The 11,518-nt window shown below is 51.5% G+C and overlaps 1 protein-coding gene across 1 annotated transcript in view; it reads right to left on the reverse strand.

Annotated features, from left to right (window-relative positions):
* Positions 1 to 291: 291 nt before the first annotated feature.
* Positions 292 to 11,518, reverse strand: part of FCGBP (Fc gamma binding protein) — a 92,314-nt gene continuing 81,087 nt past the window's right edge. The window contains exons 32-37 of the mRNA XM_024238152.3: positions 9,954 to 10,525; positions 8,808 to 9,381; positions 7,215 to 7,414; positions 3,733 to 4,116; positions 604 to 875; positions 292 to 479 (exon numbers count right to left, since the gene is read on the reverse strand). Of these exons, the coding sequence (XP_024093920.3) occupies positions 470 to 479; positions 604 to 875; positions 3,733 to 4,116; positions 7,215 to 7,414; positions 8,808 to 9,381; positions 9,954 to 10,525 (2,012 nt within the window). The 3' untranslated portion in view covers positions 292 to 469. The remainder of the gene's footprint in view (positions 480 to 603; positions 876 to 3,732; positions 4,117 to 7,214; positions 7,415 to 8,807; positions 9,382 to 9,953; positions 10,526 to 11,518) is intronic.

An 11,518-nucleotide genomic window follows, 5' to 3' on the forward strand; every position in this document is an offset into this window, starting at 1 on the left:
CTCCTGCCCCAGCCTCCCAAAGTGCTGGGATTACAAGCATGAGCCACTGTGCCTGGCCATTTATCTTCTCATCCATCCACTCTTCTAATCACCTATTGCCTCATCTTCCTAGTTCTCCACACACCATTTTCTCAATTCACCCATCCATCTCTTCATCCACCCATGCAATCATCCATCCATCCTCCCAGCCCCCAATAAATATTCATCACGTGCCAGATTCCCCAGGCACCTGATACCTGCTGTGCAGGAGGAAAGTCAGGGATGAGAAGGCATGAGACAGACACAATGACATGCAGCTTAGCTTAAGATATTTATTCAATGCTCTCACATTTGGCCTCTGTGACCCAGAAAAGCGGTAGAGCAGGGTAGGAGCACATGATGCATCCTTCAGCCACTGCAACCTCCAGAGGGATCAGGTCTTCTTCAGGAAGTCTTCATTCCTGGTGGATGACTGATCAGCCATAACTGATCAGTCATAACTGCAAGAGACAGACATTTAGCACCTCTGCTTGCAGACTAAACACCCATCCTGACTGCCCTCATCCCATGAGGATCCAGGTGCCTTTGCCCCAAGAAGCCTGGTTTCCATACTACATCCCTCACCATGGGGAGAAGTCCTGTGCTCTCCATTTCTCCATCACTGGCTTCTCCTGGGAGTCATGCCAATCATTGGTCTGGTCCCCGTCGAAGTTTCCACAGGCCCCACACAGTTTCCCAGCATGGTCATCGCTGACAATCACAGCCACCTTCCCGTTGGCTCCAAGCCACACCTGGACCCCTGCCTTCTGGCGGACTAGCAGGGAGCCATCAGGTGTACGACTCACGGACACAGATGCTAACTTCTCAGCTGGGAGATCCACTCGGAGACCATTCACCTGGTGGGGGATGCCCAGCAAACACAGAGGTGAGGCCACAGCCACAGAATAGCGGGGTGTTACCAGGATGGAGGATGGAGACCCCAAACAAGATAAGTTCATGGAGCTAAATCAAAGAGGCAGGTGCTGAAAGAGATGAAGACCTGGATGTCTGCACTATTTGAAGCAATGGATACTTGAGAAGATAGCTGGAGATCTGGATAGACGGATAAAAGGATGGAAAGAGGAGGGATGGAGAGAGAGACCCATGGATCTACATAACACCCCAAAGTCGGTGGGGGAAGCACTTTGTACCAGACAGATAAGCAAACAAACAGACAATCAAACCCCAGGGTCATCCTTATGGTTCTAGTTTTCTTTTTCTTTTCTTTTTTTTTTTTTTTTTAAGATAGGGTTTTGCTTTGTCATCCCAGCTGGAGTGCAGTGGTGCAATCACAGCTCACTGCAGCCCTGACCTCCTAGACTCAATCAATCCTCCCACCTCAGCCTTCTGAGTAGCTGAGACTACAGGACTACAGGTGTGTGCCACCACACCAGGCTAATTTTTGTATTTTTTTGTAAACATGGGGTCTCACTATGTTGTCTAGGCTGGTCTTGAACTCCTGGATTCAGGTGATCTGCCTACCTCAGCCTGGTTCTAGTTTGCAAAATAAAACAAACTTTGAGCACATCCTGTAAGTTACTGGTTCCCTAACCAAAACAGTGTTATCTTTTATTTTTGCAATGCTGATGTCTGAAGATAAGTAATGACTTTAGCAAATATAATAATCGTGAGAAAATTACTTTTTCTTCATCATAGGCTGCAGATCCAGTAACTTTGTGAGTTTTTTCCTTTACATAACTGTTGTCTATGTTAGTTGGTGAATTAACCCTTCTAAAGTTAGATTCCCTAGAGAAACTTCCTTAAAAGACTTGTCTTTTTTTTTTTTTTTTTTTTGTAAATCCTTCTTTTGTTTGTTTGTTTTTTGTTGTTGTTGTTTTGTTTTTTGGTTTTGGTTTTAGTTTTTTTCCTGAGATAGAGTTTTGCTCTGTCGCCCAGGCTGAAGTGCAATAGTGCGATCTCAGTTCACTGCAACCTCCGCTTCCTGGGTTCAAGCGATTCTCCTGCCTTAGCTGGGACAACAGGCATGTGCCACCATGCTCAGCTCATTTTTGTATTTTGAGTAGTGACAGGGTTTTGCCATGTTGGCCAGGCTGGTCTCTAACTCCTGACTTCAAGTGATCTGCCCGCCTCGACCTCCCAAAGTGCTGGGATTACAGGCATGAGCCACCATGCCTGGCCCTCTAAATGCTTTTGTATCTGAGTTTTCCTCTGCCAGATGACTGGAGAGATAGGTAGATAGGTCTGAAAAGACAGATGGGTGGTTGGGTGGGTGGATGGATGGAGGGATGGAGGGATGGAGGGGTGGATGGGTGGATGGGTGGATTGGTGGGTGGATGGATGGATAGATGGATGGGTGGGTGGATGGAAGAAAGAAGGAAGGGAAGAAGACTAGAAGGAAGGAAATAGGAAAAAGAGAAAGGGGGTAGAATAGATGCTGGAAGGAAGGAGGGGAAAAGGGAGGATGGGTGTAGTGAAAGACAGATGAAGACTAGTGGATGGAAAGTCTCAGTAGGGTGCAAGCTTTCCAAGTATAATGACTGAGTCCGAGTCATCTCTGTTACCCAGCACATGGCCTGGCACAAAAGGAGCAGGGCTGAGTTTATTCACAAAACCAACCTTTTACTGAGTACCCTCTAGGTGCCATGCCCTGATCTGGGTACTGGGAACAAACTGGTGACCAAGATGGACAAGATCCCTGCCTACCTGCGGCTTATAGTCCAGTGATGAACAAAGATGCTGAGCATCTTCTGGGAGTTTCCTTCTAGGAGTCTGGAATTTTGGTAGGTGGATACCAAAACCCCAGGCACTGAGACTCTAATGAATTTCCCTGGCAGATGACATTTCATGTTTCAACACAACTTTGTTGCTGGAGGAATTAAGCACATCCTGTGTGACTCTACCGAGAAAGGGCTCTCGGAAGCTTGCACCTGATTTCCCCTGGACTTTATGTGATGCACCTTTTCCCTGTGTCAATTTCACTTCGTATCTTTTCCCTATGATACATCTTAGCCCTAAGTACAACTAATGCTGAATCCTGTGAGTCCTAGTGAATCACTGAACCTGGGGGTGGTTATGGGAAACCCTGACACATTATGTGACCCCCACCCCCAGCCTTGGACAATCACAGAACTTCCTCCCTAAAGTCACAGTGATTGGCTCCAGGGATGGGCATGTAACCCAAACTGGCCCAGTGAGATATCATCCTGGGTCTTTTATTGAACCATTTTCTGTTAAGGTAGCTAAGCTGGTGGGGTGTAGGCCTGGACAGCTGGGCGGGGGTCATCTTTACCCCTGTAAGTGGAAAGCCTGTTTGAGAATAAAGCTGATTTGCCAAATAGCAAGTCTCAAAGATGGAAGTACAAATTTCTGATAATATTGCCAGGGCACCTAGAACCAGCCATTCCTGAGGCTCTATCCTGGGATTTTCTAGCTACATGGACTAATAAATTCAATTTTGCTTAAGGCAGTTTGAATTTGGTTTTAAGTCACTTGCAACCCACAGAGTCTCGATTCATACTAATGTCAAAACTATTAAGTTACTTGAGTATGTTTTTGCTCCTCTAGAACTCAGCCAGAACAGAGGGACCAAGTTTGAAATATTGAGATAAATACAAATCCAGAGACTAAACCGAAGAGACCTGGATAAAGAAAACAGATCGCAAGACAGAAAGGAAGCCAGGAATGTGGGGACACTGTAATCAGAAGAGCAAAAGCCCAGGGAAGACATTCCCTACCCCCTACTCACAAACTTACCCACACACCCTTGTTTGGAGTCAACGTCACCATCCCATCCTGGAAGAAGATGTGGACCTGGCCCACAGCCTCAGTTTTGCCATGGCAGATCTGGACTTCAGCAAGTACACGGTACCAGGGGATGGTATTCTGTAGTCCTGGGCAGCGGGAAGAGAGCTCATAGACACCAGGAGAGGTGGTGGCACCACGGGCCCCATCAAAGGTGGTGAGGTTGGCACCCACAGACAGGACACAGAGACCACGGGTGGCCCAGCAGTTCCGGGCTTCAGCCTTGACCTCACATACACGGCCTGGTGGGCAGCCAGCTGCCTGGCATGTCAGGCCGGAGCTTGAGGAACAGGAACAGTGCTCGCTGCAGTCTGAGGTCAGCAGGGAGGAGTTTACCTGCGCACAGAAAGGGGCCAGGTTATGGTGGTGGGATGGATCGCAAAAATGGCCACACTCCTTGAACCCTCTGTATCCATGCAGAGTGACTTTACAGACTCCCATTAAGAAATAGTTTATTTCCCCCTCCCTATGAATCTGGGTTGGCCGTTAGACTATATTTAGGTCAATGAAACACAGAAGAAGCAATGTTGTGACATGTTTAAGCCTAGACCTCAAGAGACCTTACAGCTTCTCTTTCCTTCTCTTTCTCTCTCTCACATACACAGAATCCTGCCCAGCCACCATGAGAACAAGCCTGGGCTAGCTCCCTAGAAGATGAGTGACCCCATGGAACATAGATAACTCTTCCAGCTCAGGCCACCCTAGACCAGGCAGCCTTCAGCTGACCCACCAGGTGACTACAGATATTATACATGAGTAAGCCCAGAGGATAGCAGAAGAACCACCCAGCCAAGTCCAGCCTAAACTGCAGTCACAAAATTGCAAACTAAATGAATAATTGTTTTAAGCTACAACGTTTTGGAGTGATCTGTAACCCAGCAAAAGCTAACTGATACAGGTAAGAAATGAAGAAATGTAATTAACAAAATAAATGCCATCTCTACAATGATGATTTCCACATCTCTAGGCCAGACCTCTCCCACGAAGGCCAGACTCACAAATCCAAGACTTCTGGCATAGGCAGAGGGGTCAGGGCAGAGATGGGGAAGCATAGGGAGCTGAGGGGTTCAGAGGAGGCACATAACCCAGCCTGGGGGATCAAGGATGGCTTCCAGTAGGCAGTGAGACCTCAAGGAAAGAGCAAAATTTGGCTCCATTTGCAAGCAATGCAAGTTAGTGCTGCATGTTAATGGCTAGCCTCGGGCTGGCTTCTCCATGTCACAATTTCTTCATCTGTAAAATGGGGAAATAGTCATAGTATCTATTGCATAGGATTGTTGTGATTATTAAATGAATTAACATCCAGAACATGGCCGGGAGAGGTGGCTCATCCCTGTAATCCCAGCACTTTAGGAGGCCAAGGCAGGAGGACTGCTTGAGCCCAGGAGTTTGAGACCAGCCTGGACAACATAGCGAGATCCCATTTCTACAAACAAATTAAATAATTAAATAGTTAGCCAGGGATGGCAGTGTGAGCCTGTGGTCCCTGCTCTCAGGAAGCTGAGGCAGAAAGATCACTGGAGCCCAGGAGTTTGAGGCTGTAGTAAGCCGTGATCATGCCACTGCACTCCCGCCTGAGAGACAGAGTGCAATCCTATCTCAATAAATAAATAAATAAATAAATAAATAATAACACCCATAACAAACATGGTGCATAGTAAGAGCTCAAAAAATTATTAACAAGAATAAATCCTTCAATTTAATTCATATTATTAAACAATTATTAGCTGGGCTACCTATTTGCACTGTTGTAAACTGCTATTTCTTTTCTTTTTGACATGGAGTCTCCATCTGTTGCTCACGCTACAGTGCAGTGGCACAATCTCGGCTCACTGCAACTTCCACCTCCCGGGTTCAAGGGATTCTCCTGCCTCAGCCTCCCGAGTAGCTAGGACTACAGGCGTCCGCCACCATGCCCAGCTAATTTTTGTATTTTTAGTAGAGACGGAGTTTCACCATATTGGCCAGGCTGGTCTTGAACTCCTGACCTTTTGATCCGCCCGCCTTGGCCTCCTAAAGTGCTGGGATTACAGGTGTGAGCCGCCGCGCCCCGCTGTAAACTGCTCTTTCTTTCTACCGAGTGTGATGAACATGCAGGGCAAGGCCCAGCGCTCAGTGGGTATCTTTCCTGTATAATCGGGCCTGATCCTCAGACACCTATGGTACAAAGATGGTTATCAGCCCCATTTTACAGGTGAAGAAAATGAGGTTCAAGGAGGGGCCAAATGATGCCCCCGCCCCAAGGTATCAGGTCCTAATCCCTGTAATGAGTAAATGTCACCTTATATGCGAAAAGTGTGTTTGCAGATGTGATTGAATTAAGGATCTTAAGATGGAAAATTTCTCCTGGATTATCTGAGTGAGCCTTAAATGCAATCACGTGTATCCTTATAAGAAGGAAGCAGAGGGAGATGCTATGACACACTCAGAAGAGGAGGCAGAGGTTGGCGTGATGTGGCCACAACCAAAGAAAACCTGCAGCAACCAGCAACTGGAGGAGGCAACGAACAGATTTTCCCCTAGATTTCTTTTTTCTTTTCTTTTTTTGACATGGAGTCTCGGTCTGTCACCCAGGCTGGAGTGCAGTGGCGCGATCTCGGCTCACTGCCACCTCCGCCACATGGGTTCAAGTGATTCTCCTGCCTCAGCCTCCCGAGTAGCTGGGATTACAGGCACGCACCACCACGCCCGGCTAATTTTTGTATTTTTAGTAGAGACAGGGTTTCACCATGTTGGTCAGGCTGGTCTTGAACTTCTGACGTCGTGATCCGCCCGCCTCAGCCTGCCAAAGTGCTGGGATTACAGGTGTGAGCCACTGTGCCTGGCTCTTTTCCTTTTTTCTTTAGAGGTAAGGTCTTGCTCTGTCACCCAGGCTGGAGTGCAGCAGCATGATCATAGCTCACTGCAGCCTCCAACTCCTGGGCTCACGCCATTGTCCCACCTCAGCCTCTTGAGTAGCTGGGACTATAGGTGTGCACCACCATGCCCAGCTAATTAAAAAAAAATTATAGAGATGGGGTCTCATTATGTTGCCCAAGCTGGTTTTGAATTCCTGGGCTCAAGTGATCCTCCCGCCTTGGCCTTCCAAAGGGCTGGGACTGCAAATATGAGCCACTGGGCATGGCCTCCCCTAGATTTCTCTGGAGGGAGTGCCACCTTGCCAACACCTTGATGTCAGCCTAGTATTCCTGATTTCTGACTTTTGGCCTTCAGAACTGTGGGAGAATGAATTTCTCCTGTTTAAGCTGCCACGTCTGTGATAATTGGTTACAGAAGCTGCAGGAAATTAATAGGGGGAGGCTGCCTGCATCAAGTCACACAGCTGGGAGATGGCGGTGCCTCCTCTGTCCCCAGCCTTGAAGAGATCAGCACAGAAGCTCTGGGTCTCTCTCAAGCTCTTCTACCCTCTCTGCCCACCCCAAGCCCCTACTCACCGGCAAGTATCGGCCATTATGGGTGCAGCCACAATCTTGGACAGGGATGCAGACACCCTGGGAAAGCAGGAAGCGGTCGTCGCACTCACAGCCCTCAAAACAGCGGGTGGTGCAGCCTGTGAGGCCAGAGAGAGCCGCACAGGAGCCCTGGCAGGTGCGTGTGCAGATGGAGTAGTGGCTGTGGGCAGGGCACTGGAGCGCTGCAGAGAGAGGAGGCAGGGCCAAGTCACACCTCCAAAGGGTCCTGGATGACCAATGGGGCCTACTGCACACCCAGCCCTGTTTTAGGCGGCGCTGCGGACACAAGTATTGAGAAAAGCCTCAACCCCAGTCCTACAGAGCTCACTTCCAGTGGGACAGACAGGAATAGCCCAAAGTGAACATGCTGCATCAGGGAGTGTAGACAGAGGGGTCAGGGCAGGGATGGGGAGGCACAGGCAGAGGGGTCAGGGCAGGGATGGGGAGGCACAGGCAGAGGGGTCAGGACTGGGGTTAGGGGCACAGGCAAAGAGGTCGGGGCCAGAGTGGGGCGCAAAGGCAGAGGGGTCAGGGCCGGGATGGGGAGGGCACACACAGAGGGTTGAGGGCCGGGGTAGGGGGCACAGGCAGAGGGTTCAGGGCCGGGGTCGGGGGCACAGGCAGAGGAGTCAGAGTTGGGACAGGGGGCTGTATGGACCCAAGGGAAATATCTGTGGTAAGTCCCTGGTCTCTGGCTAAGCAACTGGTGGATGGTGTGGCTGTTCTGCAATGCCCCCACCAGGTTTGGGGAATGAGCATCAGGCTGGGGGTGAAATGCTGACTTTTATTTGGGAACACAGCAGGTAAGAGGGACGGTAAGGACACCCAGGGGAAGGTGTCCTGGACACCCTAACAATTACCACAGACTTTGTAGCTTAAACAGGAGAAATTCATTCTCCCACAGTTCTGAAGGCCAGAAGTCAGAAATCAGGATCACTGGGCTGACAGTCAGGAGAGAGTTCAGGGTTTGAGACAGACAGACCAGGTCCATGGTCAACAATGAGAACAAATCTAAGGCCGCGGGTGTGGGCGACAGCCCTGGGTATAGGTCCTGCCCAGGGGAGACCTGGCTCTGACCTGGAGCCGAAGGGGCCATTGCTTTTTCCTGAGAGTCTCTGGTGATGTCCCTCCCATGGGGAATTGAATGAGAGGTACAGTCCTAGTTTAGGGGGTGTTTAGTAGCCTGCAGCCTTGTCTTGGGAGGATCCACGGGGATATGGTCTTGTCGGGAGTAGAAGGAGGGTCTGTGTGAGCCATAGATCTCCCAACCCATCCAACTCTCCCTTTCAGGTCACTGCGGAAAGAGTCCAGAATAGAGCACTGGGGAAGAAGTGAATTTGAGGTTTGAGGAGAGTGGGCTCGGATAGGAGGCTGAGAAGGAACAGTCAGAGGGGCAGCAGGAAAGCCAGTGGACTATGCCGTGGGAGAAGGAGGTGTGTGCGTGTGGGGTGGGAGGGGGTGGGGAGGGAGCGCTTTTACAGGGAGAAACCACTCTGACATGCAAATAGAAGGAATGGGCCAGGAGGGGCCCCTACACCTGGTCTAGAGTCCTGTGAGGGACCCACAGACACTCACGGCAGAAGCTGTCTGTCCTCCAGGGCTTCACGGTCATGCCAGCTGCCTGACAGGCCGCCGTGTAGGCTGCCAGGCTGCGGCACAGGAAGGCTTTGTCACCCTTTTGCGCACACAGGTCATATACGCATTGGCGGAAGTACTCAGAGGGACTCAGCACCGCCTGGCAAGTCGCGAAGGGGCCCTGGGGGTTCCGGAGCTGCCCGCAGGCCTCGTTGCTCTCATAGGGTGCAGTCTCCTCTGCCAAGCACACTGGGCAGCCTTGGGGCCCGCAGCCCTCGCCACAGCCCTTGGAGGAGCCGGGCGCCCGCCATGCAGCCCCGAAGGTCTCCACACTGGACGCTGCCGAGCCATTGGGCAGGACAAAGTCGTCACTCCAGTTGCCATTGAAGTTCCCACAGAGGCCACAGAGCCGTCCACGGAAGGGGCTGGGGATGGACATGAGGAGGTGGGCATCGCCATCAAAGAGAAGCCGCAGCCCCTTGGTCGTCTGCAGAACCATGTTTCGGCCCTCGGCGGTCACCCGCACGCGGCCCACAGCCACAGGCAGGGCCACAGCCTCGCCGTCCACGGTGACCTGGGTGGAAGGGTCGGGTGGGTCAGGAACTCACAGAACCACGGGCAAGGCTGTCCTGTCCCACTCCCAGGGCAGAGCTGCATCTCCCTCAGTCCCATTAACGTCAGGTCATGTTTCCCTTAAACTTCTTGGGCCCCAGGCCTGGCGTGGTGACTCACACCTGTAATCCCAGCACTTTGGGAGGCCCAGACAGGTGGATCACTTGAGCCCAGGAGTTCGAGACCAGCCTGGCCATCACAGCAAGACCTCATCTCTACCAAAAATAAAAAATTAGCTAGGCAAGGGGGGCTGAGGTGGGAGGATTGCTTGAGCCCAGCAGGTTGAGCCTGCAGTGAGCTGTGATCACGCCAATACACTCCAGCCTGGGTGACAGAACAAGACCCTGTCACAAAACAAAACAAAAATCTCCCAGGGTGGGACCATTCACCAGACCTTCCAGGGTAGGGCCCAGAGTTCCCAGGTTGGAGGAATGTCCCTCTCATACCTACAGGGTGGGGTCGTATCTCCCTCAGAACCCCCTAGATGGGGCTGTGTTGCCTTCAGACCCCCAGGGCAGGCTCACATGGACTCACCTGCTGCCCCCGAGCTAGGCTCACAACCTGGCCAGCCACAGTAACCAGGAGGCGTTGGAGATCTCCAGCTGCATTCTTCTCAAGCACGATGGAAAAGTCCTCGTCCCCAGGCTTTGGGTGGCAGACTTGGGCCAAGACATAGGAGCAGGAGCCATGCAGGTCGTAAACACGGCCATCAAGGGTGATGTAGTGGATGCCCCCATTGGCCAGGCAGCGGCCACAGCCCGTGGCATGACAGGCCTGGACACCATCCTCTAACCGGCACTCCTCATGGGGCCCACAGGCCGCGCCCTCCTGGCAGGTGACATGGCCACCTGACCCACACTCACAGCGCCGCTCACACTCAGGGCCCGGGTAGAAGACCTCACCCAGCGGGTAGTAGCGGCCATCGTGGAGGCAGCCACACTGGCCCACGGGTACGCAGGTGTCACCACTGAGCACGAAGCCAGCATTGCAGACACAGCCTTCACGGCAGGCCGACTCACAGCCCTCGGGTGCCGAGAGGCTCGGGCAGCTCACGGGGCAGGAGTCACCGCAGAGCTTGTAGTGGCTGTGGGCAGGGCACTGCAAGGCTGTGGGGACAAGGTGGGCATGAGCCAGGTAGGTGTTCGAGTCGGGTCTGGGGAGGCCCTGAGTGGGAAAACTGCTCAGGTCAACTTGGGTGTCTCTGTGTATGCACATGTGATCCAGGACATCTAACTGGGGGACTCAGTGTGGGACCTGGAATGGGAGGGGACATGCCCTGGTCTCTCTGACCAGGTTATGTGTTAGCTTGACCAAATATTTCTAAAGATCAAATGACTCTGCTCGCCTGATTTTTATTTATTTATTTTTTTTTAAATTTTTTTTTGAGACAGGGTCTCACTCTATCTCACCCAGGCTGGAGCGCAGAGGCGCGCTTACTGCAGCCTCCACCTCCTGGGCTCGAGTGATCATCCCGCCTCAGCCTCCCAAGTATCTGGGACTACAGGCATGAGCCACCACATCTGGCTAATTTATTAGTAGTTTTCTGTAGAGATGGGGTCTCACTCTGTAACCCAGGCTTACCTGGGAGAAATGGATCACTTATATCTGTTTGGGATATTCAAGATCAGAACAGACGATGGTTATCTCAGGGTGTGAATGTGACTGGGGTATGGGGCCACACGTATCTCAGGGTATGACTCTGCATGAGGGAACCCAGCTGTGGGTGTCTGACCTGGAGCATCTCCCAGAGTCCTTTTGACATGGTCTGTCTCAGGGTGTGCCTGGGTAAAGCTGGCAGAATACAAGTGACCAGGAGACCTTGCCTGAAGGGAACCACCTAGGACTATCTAACCATGCATCTGTGTGGATCTGCCCGGGGTTATGTAAGGGTCCTGATTCTATCTGAGTGTATCTAACCAGTTAGTCTCAGTATAAAATCTGAGCAGATACCACTGAAGGTATGTGACTTATTCTATGTGACTAGGAGGATTTCAGTGTGTGCAACAGACCAAGGGCCTCTGACCAGCAGTAACTCACTAGGTCTTCCTAACCAGGGGTACCTTGCTGTGTGACTGAGGCAGGGTCAGCCATCCCAATCT

Source organism: Pongo abelii, chromosome 20, assembly GCF_028885655.2.
Source record: "Pongo abelii isolate AG06213 chromosome 20, NHGRI_mPonAbe1-v2.0_pri, whole genome shotgun sequence".
NCBI classification, from domain to species: domain Eukaryota; kingdom Metazoa; phylum Chordata; class Mammalia; order Primates; family Hominidae; genus Pongo; species Pongo abelii.